This window comes from Leucopleurus acutus (assembly GCF_964270905.1).
Source record: "Leucopleurus acutus genome assembly, chromosome: 2".
NCBI classification, from domain to species: Eukaryota; Metazoa; Chordata; class Mammalia; order Artiodactyla; family Delphinidae; genus Leucopleurus; species Leucopleurus acutus.
In genome coordinates this window covers 61,627,607-61,644,537 of record NC_139143.1, presented here as the reverse complement: position 1 = coordinate 61,644,537, position 16,931 = coordinate 61,627,607, and the positions used below count along the sequence as shown (strand labels likewise).

At 35.9% G+C, this 16,931-nt stretch overlaps 1 protein-coding gene across 4 annotated transcripts in view; it reads right to left on the bottom strand.

Moving 5' to 3' along the window:
* Positions 1 to 16,931, bottom strand: part of COP1 (COP1 E3 ubiquitin ligase) — a 260,115-nt gene that overhangs the window by 130,952 nt on the left and 112,232 nt on the right. For all 4 annotated transcript variants that reach the window (XM_082834460.1, XM_082834458.1, XM_082834459.1 and 1 more), the window contains one exon: positions 1,293 to 1,407. In XM_082834460.1, coding sequence (XP_082690586.1) covers positions 1,293 to 1,407 — 115 coding nt within the window. The remainder of the gene's footprint in view (positions 1 to 1,292; positions 1,408 to 16,931) is intronic.

Below are 16,931 nucleotides of genomic sequence, written 5' to 3'. Positions count from 1 at the left end.
TGAATCTATATACATTTTTCTGCCACCTCCAGTCCTGAGGCAAATTTCTCCAAAGATTCTCTCTCTATAATGTGTGGATTATAATACAAACATGCCTATTCAAGAGAAAACCAAGGAAAAATTTTTAACAATTAATAAAATAACAGACATTTTTTTCCTTGGTGGTCCTCATTTTGAGCAGGTGTATTATAAATGACATCAATTAATTGAGAATCTAACTTATACCAAGCATTGTATTTTACATGCATCATCTATAAACCTTAAAAAAAAGAACCCTGCTGGGTTGGTATAAATGTCCCTACCGCACTGGTGAGCAAAGACACCAAGAAAGGCTAAAGATCAGAGAACTAACAAAAAGGGAACAGAACTCGGTTACTTTTCTATAGCAATAAAAATATTCTATACTATTGTGTACAAATCTTTGCATAAGTTATTTCCTCTACTTTGAATATGTTTCTAATTACCTTTTTTAGTTAATTAATACTAGCCTTGACTAAATACAACATCTCTGAAATCCCTACAGGAATCATTTTCTCATATTTCTCCATTTTCAACATGGCACGGCTTTTTCACTCCCAGTTGTATTAGTGGATATTCTTCTCTATTCCCTTAATGCCCTTTGCATATGTATATAACATAAAATATCACATAGAATTATTATTATTATTTTTATTTTTTTTTGCGGTACACGGGCCTCTCACTGCTGCGGCCTCTCTCATTGCGGAGCACAGGCTCCGGACGCACAGGCTCAGAGGCCTTGGCTCACAGGTCCAGCCACTTCGCGGCATGTGGGATCCTCCCGGACCGGGACACGAACCCATGTCCCCTGCATTAGCAGGCAGACTCGCAACCACCACGCCACCAGGGAAGCCCGACACATAGAATTATTTACCTGTTGCTTCCCCCCACTAAATTCATAATACTCCTTGACGACAAGAACAAGTACTTTCATCTTTTTATTCTTAGCACAGAGGATAGTGCTTAGAACTTAATAAATGTTGAAGAATAGAAGGCAACTGAATGGAACTTATTTTTGCTAGCTACATATTCATGGCTGATTTGTTTTTAACTTTATACAGCTCACTATATACAGATAAAAAATTCCCAAATAAAGAAAGAGAACAAAAATAGATATGGAAAAGCAATGTTCTCCAAGATGTCTAAGAACCTCCACAATACTGTGCTAGACTATGTTGAAAACAGACACTTTTGCTTTCCATAAATCCAGCATAAGAAGCTAGATTTGGATATGAAACATGAATCTGAGATATTTTAAGAAGTCCTGAATGTACCTGAGATACGAGACATCCTTGTAGAAAAGTAACATTGCTCTAAGTCTTCAAAATGAGCAGTGAGTCGTTTTCGTCTTGATGCTAATGTGCTGTTATACCAGGGCTGTTTCTTTGTCTAAGGTGATAACAAGAAAAGACACTTGTAACTCAGAACAAATCATACTATTTCTCTGCACAGAATATCCAAATGCTTGAATATTTAATTTCAAAAGTTCACATTAAAATACTTACAAATAGCAAAATCCCATAGTTCTTAGACCGTATTTCGAATTCTTATTTTAAAGGGAAAATAGGTCAATTTTATGAGAATAAAATGAGAAGCTTCTTTCAACTCTCCAAATTAAATGAAGATAGAATCTATTATAAGGGCTATTCTAAAAAGTAGACTTTTGAGAATTTCACTTTAATATGCATCAATTGTTAGAAAACAATTACCAAAAGAAAACTAATTACTGCTTCATCATCCCTATATTGCAACCTATACCTTGTGAATAACAGGAAGACTGCTTGGCTGTACAGAGTAGATATTTAAATTAACACTGATTATTAGGTTAAGGGGTAGTTAATATGTATAGTTTGACATACACATTAGAAGACCCAAATAACTAAATCACATATATATATATATATATATATATATATATATACACACATACTTAGAGAACAACAACAAATCTGAAATATACTGGCATATAAATCTTATTTAAAAAGTTTATAATCCTAAATATATAATACTACCAACACCATGTTAATTAAAAGGGTATAAAAACCCTTCCACAAATGGTTACTATTATGCTTGTGGCACATTAACAGATAAAGAGATAAGACACATAATGAGATCCTGAGATGACACAAGTTCACCAATAAGAATATCAGAACTGCAAATGTATTAAGTAAGAAATATTAAGTTACTACAATGAACAAAAAACCCTTATCTAAAGTGAACTCCTGCTAAAACTAAATGGTAACTAAGATATATTTTAAAGCTGTGCTTGGATCAAAAGAAAAAAAGGACTATTTTCCAAAAGATAAACAACCAAACAGGAAGCTGAACTCAGAGAGGTAACAGTAAACAAAATATAAGAGTGTAGAAAAGGGGAAACAAGGGGACAATCTGATTTGAGAACAAATACCTACAAAAGAACAGGTATTAGATTTGGAGAATAAAAAGAGAATTTCCAAAGTGGAAGACAAATCTGCAAAAATTACTCAAAATGCAGGAATAAGGTCAAGAAGAAAGAAAAATTTGTAAGACAAGAAAAGAGACATAGGAGACAGAATAATAAGGTTTATTCCAGAAAAAGATATCAGAATAATAATAGTGAAGGTGATCCAGGACCTTGGAAAAAGAATGGAGACAATAATCGAAAAGATGTAAGAAATGTTTAACAAAAACCTAGAAGAATTAAAGAACAAACAGAGATGAACAATACAATAACTGAAATGAAAAATACACTAGAAGAAATCAATAGCAGAATAACTGAGGCAGAAGAACGGATAAGTGAACTGGAAGACAGAATGGTGGAATTCACTGTTGCAGAACAGAATTAAAAAAATGAATGAAAAGAAATGAAGACAACCTAAGAGACCTCTGGGACAACATTAAACACAAAGACATTCGCATTATAGGGGTCCCAGAAGGAGAAGAGAGAGAGAAAGAACCTGAGAAAATATTTGAAGAGATTAGAGTCAAAAGCTTCCCTAACATGGGAAACGAAATAAACACCAAAGTCCAGGAAGCACAGAGCATCCCAGGCAGGATAAACTCAAGGAAAAACACACCAAGACACATAGTAATCAAACTGGAAAAAAATAAAGACAAAGAAAAATTACTGAAAGCAGCAAGGGAAAAACAACAAATAACATACAAGGGAACTCCCGTAAGGTAAACAGCTGATTTGCCAGCAGAAACTCTACAAGCCAGAAGGAAGTGGCATGATATACTTAAAGTGATGAAAGGGAAGAACCTACAACCAAGATTACTCTACCCAGCAAGGATCTCATTCAGATTTGAGGGAGAAATCAAAAGTTTTACAGATAAGCAAAAGCTAAGAGAATTCACCACCACCAAACCAGCTCTACAACAAATGTTAAAGGAACTTCTCTAGGTGGGAAACACAAGAGAAGAAAAGGACCTACAAAAACAAAACACAAAACAATTAAGAAAATGGTAATAGGAACATACATATCAATAATTACCTTAAACGTGAATGGATTAAATGCTCCAACAAAAAGACACAGGCTTGCTGAATGGATACAAAAACAAGACCCATATGTATGCTGTCTACAAGAGACCCACTTCAGACCTAGGGACACATACAGACTGAAAGTGAGGGGATGGAAAAAGATATTCCATGCAAATGGAAATCAAAAGAAAGCTGGAGTAGCAAGACTCATATCAGATAAAATAGACTTTAAAATAAAGAACGTTACAAGAGACAAGGAAGGACACTACATAATGATCAAGGGATCAATCTAAGAAGAAGATATAACAATTATAAATATATATGCACCCAACATAGGAGCACCTCCATACAAAAAGCAACTGCTAAGAGCTATAAAAGAGGAAATCGACAAACACATATTATCTCACACCAGTCAGAATGGCCATCATCAAAAAATCTAGAAACACTAAATGCTGGAGAGGGTCTGGAGAAAAGGGAACACTCTTGCACTGCAGGTGGGAATGTGAATTGATACAGCCACTATGGAGAACAGTATGGAGGTTCCTTAAAAAACTACAAATAGAACTACCATATGACCCAGCAATCCCACTACTGGGCATATACGCTGAGAAAACCATAATTAAAAAGGAGTCACGTACCAAAATGTTCATTGCAGCTCTATTTACAATAGCCCGGAGATGGAAACAACCTAAGTGTCCATCATCGGATGAATGGATAAAGAAGATGTGGCACATATATACAATGGAATATTACTCAGCCATAAAAAGAAACAAAATTGAGCTATTTGTAATAAGGTGGATAGACCTAGAGTCTGTCATACAGAGTGAAGTAAGTCAGAAAGAGAAAGACAAATACCGTATGCTAACACATATATATGGAATTAAGAAAAAAAAATGTCATGAAGAACCTAGGGGTAAGACAGGCATAAAGACACAGACCTACTAGAGAATGGACTTGAGGATATGGGGAGGGGGAAGGGTAAGCTGTGACAAAGCGAGAGAGAGGCATGGACATATATACACTACCAAACGTAAGGTAGATAGCTAGTGGGAAGCAGCTGCATAGCACAGGGAGATCAGCTCCATGCTTTGTGACCGCCTGGAGGGGTGGGATAGGGAGGGTGGGAGGGAGGGAGACGCAAGAGGGAAGAGATACGGGAATATACGTATAACTGATTCACTCTGTTATAAAGCAGAAACTAACACACCATTGTAAAACAATTATATTCCAATAAAGATGTAAATAATAATAATAAGAGTGGGGGACTTTAACAACTCACTTACACCAAATGACAGATCATCCAAACAGAAAATTAATAACAAAACACAAGCTTTAAATGACCCAACAGACCACACAGATTTAATTGATATTTAATATTTAATAATATAGATATTTAATTGATTTCTTTCCATCCAAAAACAGCAGATTACACTTTCTTCTAAAGTGTACACAGAACATTCACCAGGATAGAACACATCTTGGGTCACAAATCAAGCTTCAGTAAATTTGAGAAAATTGAAATCATATCAAGTATCTTTTCTGACCACAATGATACGAGATTAGAAATCAATTACAGGGTAAAAAATGTAAAAAACACAAACACATAGAGGCTCAACAATATGTTACTAAATAACCAAGAGATTACTGAAGAAATCAAAGAGGAAATCAAAAAACACCTAGAGACAAATGACAATGAAAACACGACAATCCAAAACCTACGGGATGCAGCAAAAGCAGTTCTAAGAGGGAAGTTTATAGCAATACAAGCCGACCTCAAGAAACAAGAAAAATCACAAATAAACTAACCTTACACCTAAAGGAACTACAGAAAGAAGAACAATCAAAACCCAAGGCTGGCAGAAGGAAAGAAATCATAAAGATCAGAGCAGAAATAAAGGAAATAGAAACAAGGAAAACAAGAGCAAAGATCAATAAAACTAAAAGCCTGGTTCTTTGAGAAGATAAACAAAATTGATAAACCATTAGCCAGACTCTTCAAGAGAGAGGGAGAGGACTCAAATCCATAAAATTAGAAATGAAAAAAAAAAGAAGTTACACCAGACACTGCAGAAATGCAAAGCATCCTAAGAGACTATTACAGGCAACTCTATGCCCATAAAATGGACAACCTGGAAGAAATGGATAAATTCTTAGAAAGGTATAACCTTCTAAGACTGAACCAGGAAGAAATAGAAAATATGAACAGACCAATCACAAGTAATCAAATTGACACTCAGATTAAAAATCTTCCAAGAAACAAAAGTCGAGGACCAGATGGCTTCACAGGGGAATTCTATCAAATATTTAGAGAAGAGCTAACACCCATCCTTCTCAAACTCTTCCAAAAAAATGCAGAGGAAGGAACACTCCCAAACTCATTCTATGAGGCCACCATCACCCTGATACCAAAATCAGACAAAGATACTACAAAAACAGAAAATTACAGACCAATATCACTGATAAATATAGATGCAAAAATCCTCAACAAATACTAGCAAAGAGAATACAACAACACATTAAAAGGCTCATACGCCATAATCAAGTGGGATTTATCCCAGGGATGCAAGGATTCTTCAATATATGCAAATCAACCAATGTGATAAACCATATTAACAAACTGAAAAAGAAAAACCACATGATCATCTCAATAGATGCAGAAAAAGCTTTTGACAAAATTCAACACCCATTTATGATAAAAACCCTCCAGAAAGTGGGAAAAGAGAGAACCTACCTGAACATAATAAACGCCATATAAAATAAACCCACAGCAAACATCATTTTCAATGGTGAAAAACTGAAAGCATTTCCTGTAAGATCAGAAACAAGACAAGGATGTCCACTCTCACCACTATTATTCAACATAGTTTTGGAAGACCTATCCACAGCAATCAGAGAAGAAACAAATAAAAGGAATACAAATTGGAAAAGAAAAGGTAAAACTGTCACTGTTTGCAAATAACATGATACTATACATAGAGAATCCTAAAGATGCTAGCAGAAAACTACTAGAGCTAATCAATGAATTTGGTAAAGTTGCAGGATACAAAATTAATGCACAGAAATCTCTTGCATTCCTATACACTAATGTTGAAAAATCTGAGGAGAAATTAAGGGAACACTCCCATTTACCACTGCAACAAAAAGAATAAAATACCTAGGGATAAACCTACCTAGGGAGATAAAAGATCTGTATGCAGAAAACTATAAGACACTGATGAAAGAAATTAAATATGACACAAACACATGGAGAGATATACCATGATCTTGGATTGGAAGAATCAATATTGTGAAAGTGACTATATTACCTAAAGCAATCTACAGATTCAATGCAATCCCTATCAAATCACCAATGGCATTTTTTACAGAACTAGACCAGAACAAAAACTCTTAAAATTTGTATGAAGACACAAGAGACCCCAAATAGCCAAAGCGGTCCTGAGGGAAAAAAACGGAGCTGGAGGAAACAGACTCCCGGACTTCAGACTATACTACAAAGCTACAGTAATCAAGACAATATGATACTGGCACAAACGCAGAAATATAGATCAATGGAACAGGATAGAAAGCCCAGAGATTAACCCACACACCTATGGACAACTAACCTATGACAAAGGAGGCAAGGATATACAATGTTGAAAAGACAGTCTCTTCAATAAGTGGTGCTGGGAAAACTGGACAGCTATATGGAATAGAATGAAATTAGAACACTCCCTAACACCATACACAAAAATAAACTCAAAATGGATTAGAGACCTAAATGTAAGACCAGACACTATAAAACTCTTAGAGGAAAACATAGGAAGAACACTGTTTGTCATAAATCACAGCACGATCTTTTTTGATCCACCTCCGACAGTAATGGAAATAAAAACGAATTAAACAAATGGGACCTAATGAAACTTAGAAGCTTTTGCAAAGCAAAGGAAACTATAAACAAGATGAGAAAACAACCCTCAGAATGGGAGAAAATATTTGCAAACGAATTAATGGACAAAGGATTAATCTCCAAAATATATAAACAGCTCATGCAGCTCAATATTAAAAAAACAAACAACCCAATCCAAAAATGGGCAGAAGACCTAAATAGACATTTCTCCAAGGAAGACATACAGATGGTCAAGAAGCACATGAAAAGCTGCTCAACATCACTAATTGTTAGAGAAATGCAAATCAAAACTACAATGAGGTATCACCTCACACCAGTTAGAATGGGCATCATCAGAAATGTACAAACCACAAATGCTGGAGAGGGTGTGGAGAAAAGGGAACCCTCTGGCACTGTTGCAAGGTGGGAATGTAAACTGATACAGCCACTATGGAGAACAGTATGGAGGTTCCTTAAAGATCTAAAAATAGAATTACCATATGATCCAGCAATCCCACTACTAGGCATATACTCAGAGAAAACCATAATTCAAAAAGACACATGCACCCCAATGTTCATTGCAGCACTATTTACAATAGCCAGGTCATGGAAGCAACCTAAATGCCCATCAACAGACAAATGGATAAAGAAGATGTGGTACATATATACAATGGGATATTACTCAGCCATAAAAAGGAACGAAATTGGGTCATTTATAGAGACATGGATGGATCCAGAGACTGTCATACGGAGTAAAGTAAGTCAGAAAGAGAAAAACAAATATCGTATACTAACACATATATGTGGAACCTAAAAAGTGGTACGGATGGACCGGTTTGCAGGGCAGAAATTGAGACACAGATGAGGAGAACAAACGTATGGATACCAAGTGGGAAAGTGGCGGGGGTGTGGCAGTCGGGGGATGATGAACTGGGGGATTGGGATTGACATATATACATTAATATGTATAAAATGGATAACTAATGAGAACCTGCTGTATAAAAAAATAAATTAAATTAAATCCAAAAAAAAAGAAACGTTAAAAAAAAAAAGAATAAGGTTTAAAATATGGGCCCCCAGAGACCCAGAAAAGAGTAACAGACTGAAGAAGACATATCTGAAGAGTTGGTGCTGACAATTTTCCAGAACTGAAAACATACATGAATACAGACATAGAAATTATTGCTACCAAGAAGGATAATTAAAAACAAATCCACAAGGCGTCTCTGGTGGTACAGTGGTGAAGAATGTGTCTGCCAATGCAGAGGACACGGGTTCGAGCCCTGGTCCGGGATGATCCCACATTCCAGAGAGCAACTAAGCCCCTGCGCCACAACTACTGAGCCTGCGCTCTAGAGCCCACAGCCATAACAACTGAGCCCACGTGCCACATCTACTGAAGCTTGCATGCCTAGAGCCCATGCTCCACAACGAGAAGCCACCACAATGAGAAGCCTGTGCACTGCAACAAAGAGTAGCACCTGCTCGCCACCAACTAGAGAAAGCCCGCGCTCAGCAACAAAGATCCAACGCAGCCAAAAATAAATAAAAGTAAGTTAATTAAAAAAAAAAGAAATCTGCAATTAGACACACTAAAGCAAAACTATGTTTTTTTACAAAACAGAAAGATTTTAAAATGAGACAAACAGAAAAGTTAATTCACCTAACAGGAACAATTAAACAAGCAAAATACTTCTCAAAAGCAATAAGAGAAGTTAGAACAAAGTAAACTTTGGTTCTCCTTAAAAGTTGAAATAAAATAACCCCAACCTAAAATTCAGATTCCAACAAAACTGTCCTGCAACAACACGAGCAAAATATTTTTTCATGTAAATGAAAACAAGGATTATCACCAATAAGCTACTTCTTAAAAAATTTCTGAAACCATGTAATTGAAAAGTTCAACAACACAAACCAGAAGGTCTGAGACACAAAATGAAAGAGAAGCAAGGAAACTAGTAACCAAGTAAGTGATTTTAAATATTGTTTACATACATTAATTATAATATCTAATTTATGGGGTTCAAGAATAAGACAATAAATACACTGAAAACTAGCATACACATCAGAAGAGAGGGCCCAGATACTTTTACATGAAAATTCTACCAAATATTCAAGGAAGACATAACATCAATTGTACACAAACTATTTCAGAAAACACTTCCCAATTTGTCTTCTGAGACCAGCATAGCTGTAATAACCCAAACCCAGTGAGGACACTGGGGAAGGGAAGGAAAGAAGAAGGGGAATAAGGGCCTTCAAGAAAACAAGCACCCACAACAAAATAACAGCAAATCAATTTCAACAACATGTAAAAAGAATAACTCATCATGACTAAATGGAGTTCAGTCCAAGAATGCAGGGTTGTTTTCATATTAGAAAATCAATCAACGCAATTCATCAAGTGGGCAGAATAAAGGAGATATCCATATAAAAATTTCTGCCTGGTTTACAGGGCAGAAATTGAGATACAGGTGTAGAGAAAAAACATATGGACACCAAGGGGGAAAGCAGCGGGGGTTGTGATGAATTGGGAGATTGTGATTGACATGTATACACTGATGTGTATAAAATGGATGACTAATAAGAACCTGCTGTATAAATAAATAAATTTAATTTAAAAAAAATTTTCAAGAGATGCATAAAAAGCATCTGACAAAATTCAACACCTATACATGCTAAAATTTCTCAACAAATTAAAAACAGAAGGAAACTTCCTCAACTTGATAAAGGGCATCTACCAAAATGTAGAGCTAACATATAAGTTGAAGTATAAGGGGGAAAGGGGAGGGAAAAAGAAGAAAAAGAAGAGAAGGGAGATGTGGCGAGAGGAGAGGAGGGGAGGGAAGAAGGAGAGGAGAAAGGGGTAAGAGGTGAGGGGAAACAGAAAAGAACACACAAAGATTAGAAAAGGTAAAAATATCTTCTTGCTGATCATATGATTTTACATAGAAATTCCTGAGAATCTACAAAACTACTAGAATTAATAAATTTAGAAAGAAAATTAATAAATTTAGCAAGCTAATAAGAAATATGGCTAACGTACAAAAATCAATTCTATGTTTATATATTCACAACAAAGTAGAAAATAAAAATTTTAAAATAATTGTATCAATAATAGCATCAAAAAAAATTAGAAATTTAATGAAAGCATGGAAGACCTCTATATTACAAACACAAACACTGCCAGGAGAAATTTTTAAAGGACCAAAATAGATGGAAAGATATACCATATTCATGGACTGGAAAGCTCAATATTGTTCGTGTGTTACCATTATGGTAACTGGGTAAAGGGTACAGGGGCTCTCTCTAGTTTGTTGTCTTTTTTAATGCTTTTTGTTTTGTTTTGGCCGTACCACGCGGTTTGTGCAATCTTAGTTCCCCAACCAGGGATGGATTGAACCCAGGCTGCCAGTAGTGGAAGCATGGAGTCCTAACCACTGGACCACCAGGGAATTTTCATGGGCTCTCTCTGTATTAATTTTTACAACTGCATATGAATCTACAATTATCTCAAAATTTAAAAATTTATTTTTACAACTCTAAAGAAACTTAGGAATAAACTTATGAAGGAATAAATAAAACCTAGACTCAATATCATAAATATATCAATTCCTCGTAAGGTAATTTATAAGTTAAAGGCAGTTCTAATAAAGATACCAAGAAGCTTTTTTATGCAGCTAGAGAAACTGATACTAAAGTTGATGTGAGGGCTTCTCTGGTGGCGCAGTGGTTAAGAATCCGCCTGCCAATGAAGGGGACACGGGTTCGAGCTCTGGTCCGGGAAGATCTCACATGCCGCAGAGCAACTAAGCCCGTGCACCACAACTACTGAGCCTGCACTCTAGAGCCTGTGAGCCACAACTACTTAGCCTGCAAGCCACAACTACTGAAGCCTGAGCACCTAGAGCCCATGCTCCGCAACAAGAGAAGCCACCGTGATGAGAAGCCCACGCACCACAATGAAGAGTAGCCCCCGCTCGCTGCAACCAGAGAAAGCCCATGTGCAACACTGAAGACCCAACACAGCCAAAAATAAAATAAATTAAAAAAAATAATAAAGTTCATGTGAAAAACAAACAGGAAAGAATATTCTGTAAAACACTGAAAAAGAAGTGCTGGGGGGTTGGAGGAATTAGTTCTATCAGACATTAAAACATACCATAAAGAGGTGATAGTGAAAAGAGAAACACATCAGCAGATAGAAGAGAAAGACCAGAAACAAATCCATTTTACACACAGAATTTTTGATATGAGAAAGGCTGCATATCACAACTCTCGATCAAAGATAGATTTTTAAAAAGTGGGCTGGGACAACTGACTAGACATTTGGATAAAGATAAAATTAGATCCACACCTCAAAACATACACAACAATAAACTCCAAACAGAACAGGAATCTAAATGTAAAAAATGAAACGAGACAAGTATTTTAAGAAAGCATGGGTAAATTTCTCTATATTCTAGTTACAGGTAGACATTTTGAACTATGACTCAAAACCCAGAGGTAACAAAAGATTGGTAACTTTAAATAATAATTTAAAAATTTTGAACAGTTTCAAAGAAAAACAGAAGAAAATATAGGCAACATTTATCACAGATAAAGGGCTAATATACTTAATATACCGTCAAATCTTAAAAATTGAACAAAACAGATCAAAAACTTTATAGAAAAAATAGGCCAGGGCTTCCCTGGTGGTGCAGTGGTTGAAGAGTCCGCCTGCCGATGCAGGAGACAAAGGTTCGTGCCCCGGTCCAGGAAGATCCCACATGCCGCAGAGTGGCTAGGCCCGTGAGCCACGGCCGCTGAGCCTGCACGTCCGGAGCCTGTGCTCCGCAACGGGAGAGGCCACAACAGTGAGAGGCCCGCGTACCGCAAAAAAAAAAAAAAAAAAAAGGCCAGAAATATGAATACATAATCCACTAATAAGTATATTAATATACCAGTAATCATATGATGGTTGTTCAGCTTCATTCATAATTACAGAAACATAAAACTATTCTGAGATATATTTCTCACCTGAAAGATTGGCAAAAATTTTAAAGTAAAACTCATTCTTTTAGAGAGGCTCTGAGAAAAGACTGTAGGAAAACAGGCACATTCATATATTGCTGGGGAAAATGCAAATTGGTACAATTCTTTGGGGGAGGAGGATGATTTGGCAATATCAATCCCTGTCTTTCTCTCCATCTGTCCATCCGTCCATCCATTCATCCATCTACATCTTTGACCCAGAAACCCCATGTCTAGGAATTTACACTGAAGATACATTGTCCAACAATATGAAAATACATATGCACAAGTTAATCACTGCAGCACTACTTGTATTTACAAGATAATGTAAACTACCTGTCTTTATGTAACAAATTGATTAAATAATCTATGCAGCTATAAAAACAATGAGGAAGAGTTCTATGAACTTCTGTGGATTTGTTTTCATGATAAGTTGTTAAAATAAAAAAGCAAAGTGCAGAAGAGAATCACTAGGAAAGCTACCCTTTGTGTAAGAAAAAAGAAATAAGAGAATATGAATATGTATCATGAAAACCTGACTAATAAAACTGGTTACCAACAGGGGGTAAGAAACAATGAAGTGGGAAAAGATAAAGGATATGGGAATTGGTAGAAGGGCTGGACGGGTGGTATTTATTGAGTATGACTTTTTGTATAGCTCTGACTTTTAGAATCAGGTTAATATTTCATATATTCAAAAAAGTCTGTATGTCATAAAAATGGGGGGTGGTGGAACACAAACAGAAGCAAATGAATTTAACTGTATTTCAAAGAAATATCACAGTTTATACTGATGAAAATTAACAATCAAAGTAAACTTTGAACACACTATATTTTCACACTATATTCTCTCAGACTAAAGACAAAAAGAAATTTAAATATCACTAGTTAGTAGATTTGTTTTCTTAGCAATTTCCATACTAGTTTATATATATATATATTTTTTTTCTAAGACTATGACAATAAGTAAAATTTACTTTGATAATGAGAGCTAGGTTTCTGTCAGAAAAGAGAATTAGAGATATAGAAAGGGTACAATGTAAAGCTACAACGAACCCTGTGATAGTGAACTGCAATGAGAGCTCATCAGTATGAACTCATAGCTTTTATGACAGATGCAGAAACACAGACATGTTATTTACAAATATGATTACATAAATATTATGTTCATAAACTGAATAGCATAGATTAATCTCAGCTAGTCTGTATTGCCCACGTGGTTATCTCCAGAACAGCTGACTCTTACCTACATTACAAAATGTTGTGGTTTTTTTTAACAATTCTTTTTTTTTTAAATTTATTTATTTTTGGCTGCATTGGGTCTTTCGTTGCTACATGCAGGCTTTCTCTAGTTGCAGCGAGTGGGGGCTACTCTTCGTTGCGGCGCACAGACTTCTCATTGCGGTGGCTTCTCTTGTTGCAGAGCACGGGCCCTAGGAGCGTGGGCTTCAGCAGTTGCAGCACGCAGGCTCAGTAGTTGTGGCTCATGGGCTCTGGAACACAGGCTCAGTAGTTGTGGCGCACGGGCTTAGTTGCTCCGTGGCATGTGGGATCTTCCCAGACCAGGGCTCGAACCCTTGTCCCCTGCATTGGCAGGTGGATTCTTAACCACTGCGCCACCAGGGAAGCCCACAAAATGTACTAAATGAAGATAAATGATATTCCATAACCATGGGCCTGTGAGTTGTTTGGGAGCAGACTGTATCAGTCTGTCAGCATTGTTTAGTAATAATAAGTGAATTTATGATTCACCTGATTTCAGTGGAGCCTGTAACTTAATGGCTGCTCACATAACTAGAATGCACTGCCCATGTGACTAGCTTAAAATAAGAGATCCGACCTCAAGCCAAATTTGAATTTCCCATTACTAAGGTGCTTGAGATGCAAGCTAGCAGTTGTTCTGAACCTGGAAACAAAGCAATTCCTCTGTGACTCGGTGGTAGAAGGACAAAGAAGACTGTGCCTGAAGTCTTCATATCCCTTTCAATGAGTACCCTTCTTCTGCTTGGCTGTACTATATCCATTGCCTAAAATGATGTTCCAGAAGTATAAACTGCTTGATTCCTGTGAGTCCTTTCATCAAACACTTAAGGTGAACAATATATAATTAATGGATACATATTATAATATGTTACATATACAGATATAGATATTTCCTAGCTCTGTCCACCGAGAAGACCTACAAGCAATGATGTTCTAAGTGCAATGAGTACACTTAAAACCCAGATCTTGCGCTTCCCTGGTGGTGCAGTGGTTGAGAGTCTGCCTGCCGATGCAGGGGACACGGGTTTGTGCCCCGGTCCAGGAAGATCCTACATGCCGCGGAGCGCCTAGGCCCGTGAGCCATGGCCACTGAGCCTGTGCGTCCAGAGCCTGTGCTCCACAACAGGAGAGGCCACAACAGTGAGAGGCCCGCGTACCGCAAAAAGAAAAAAAAGAAAACAGGGCTTCTTGGATACACGGCTGATTCCAGGACTGGGGCAAGGTAAGTACAAGATGATGCTGGTATATCTTGTTGTCTAAGAATGTAATAAGTCACTTAAAGAATGATAAGAACATGAAAATCAGCTTGAAGGAGTTCCAACTAGACAAACAGGGAACAATTTCAGTTTCAAAATGATTAACAGAAAAAATTAAAATTCCATGATTCCATAACCATATAAACAAACAAATAGGGAGGGAGGGAAAGATCCTCCCTTTCAGTAGAAATGCTAACGAATAAATGTAGAAGTACTACTCAGCTATTTAAAAAGATGAAATAATGCCATTTGCAGCAACATGGATGGGCTTACAGATTATCACATTAAGTCAAGTTAGAGGAAGATTATACTGTATGATATCACTTAAATGTGGCAACTAAAAAAATGATACAAATGAACTTATTTACAAAACAGAAATAGACTCACAGACATAGAAAGCAAACTTATGGTTACCAGAGGGGATAGCACAAGAGTGGGGGTGGATAAATTAGGAGTTTGGGATTAACATATACACACTACTCTATATAAAATAGGTAAATGACAAGGATCTACTGTATAGCACAGGGAACTATACTCAATATCTTATAATAACCTATAATGGAAAAGAATCTAAAAAACTGCACATATATATATGTGACTCACTTTGCTGTATACTTGAAACTAACACAACACTGTAAACTAACTATACTTCAATAAAAAAGTTAAAAAAATAAATGTGGAAGAAAAAACGACTTAAAAATTATCATTTGGGCAAAACACATTAATAATTATTTCAAGTAAGATTTATTAATAGATGCTCAAATGGGAGAAAATGGTAAATTTACAGAGGACAAATCTGGCAGGCACTACCTTAATCAAGTGATCAGAGTTAACATCACCAGTACTGAGCAAACTCATATCATATGGCTTGAGATATGACAAACTAACAAAGGATACCACATCGGTTCTGTAGTATTCCTGATAAAGATGGATAATCTGAATCTAGTTATAAGGAAATATCACACAAACTCATATTAAGGAACGTTCTACAAAATTAATAACTTATAATATTCAAAAACGTCAACATCACGCACAACTAAGGAACTATAACAATTTAGAGGAGGTTGAAGAAACATGACAACTAAAGGTAACCAGTGACTTCGGATTCATATTGGAAAAAGAAAATTTTTTTCTTTTGCTATAAAAGAATATTAGTGGTAAAACTGCTAAAATTTAACTATATTATCTCAAATAATAATATTGCATTAACATTAAATTTCCTGATTTTACTAACTGTACTAAGCTTATATAAAAATTCTAAAGCAAAATGAACAGGCAATTATAAAACTTCAGTGGTATAAAAAAATTGTTTCTGGCTTCACCTACATTATATTGTTAACATTTTTTTCAGTTCAATTACAACTATAAACATTATTTTTAAGAGTAGTAAAATAATATACCCAATAGCTGTACCATAGTTTCTATAGCTATTCTACTATGATTGGGCATATTTATTTTTCTAGAATCTTTGCTTTTATAAATAATACTGGTATATAATCTTCACATAGTACTTTGAATCATTTCTTATAAAAAATTCCTATGTTTATCACTACCAAATCACACATTTTTAGCATTTCTCATATGTATATATCGCCAAATAGTCTTCCTGTAAGACAACCAACTCTCTCCCCCCTCCCCTTTTCCCCCTCTCTCAGTCCCCCATCCCATCCTCAACACTACATGTACATGCACACAGCAAGCAAGAAGATTTCCCATTTTGAAACATCCTTAGCCACTATTAGGTGACTTCTTTGGTACCTTACACTACTTCATATTGTGCTTTTATTATTTAGGAAGTTGAGTATTATTTCATATATGAGCTGACCATCTGAATTTGCCTTTTTCCCCCATGTTCTTCATCTTTTTTTAAAAAATATTTTTGGAGCTTTCATCAAAAGAATGAAATTGGTTTAAGAAACTTTTTTCATTTTGAAGCAATGTGAAGCAACTGACAAAACCTTTCCCAGTTTGGGTTTAAAAGCTTCTTTATGGTGCTTTCTTATATACAGCCCTCTTTTTTTCTACAGTTCTATTATTATTTAAATCATTATTTAGC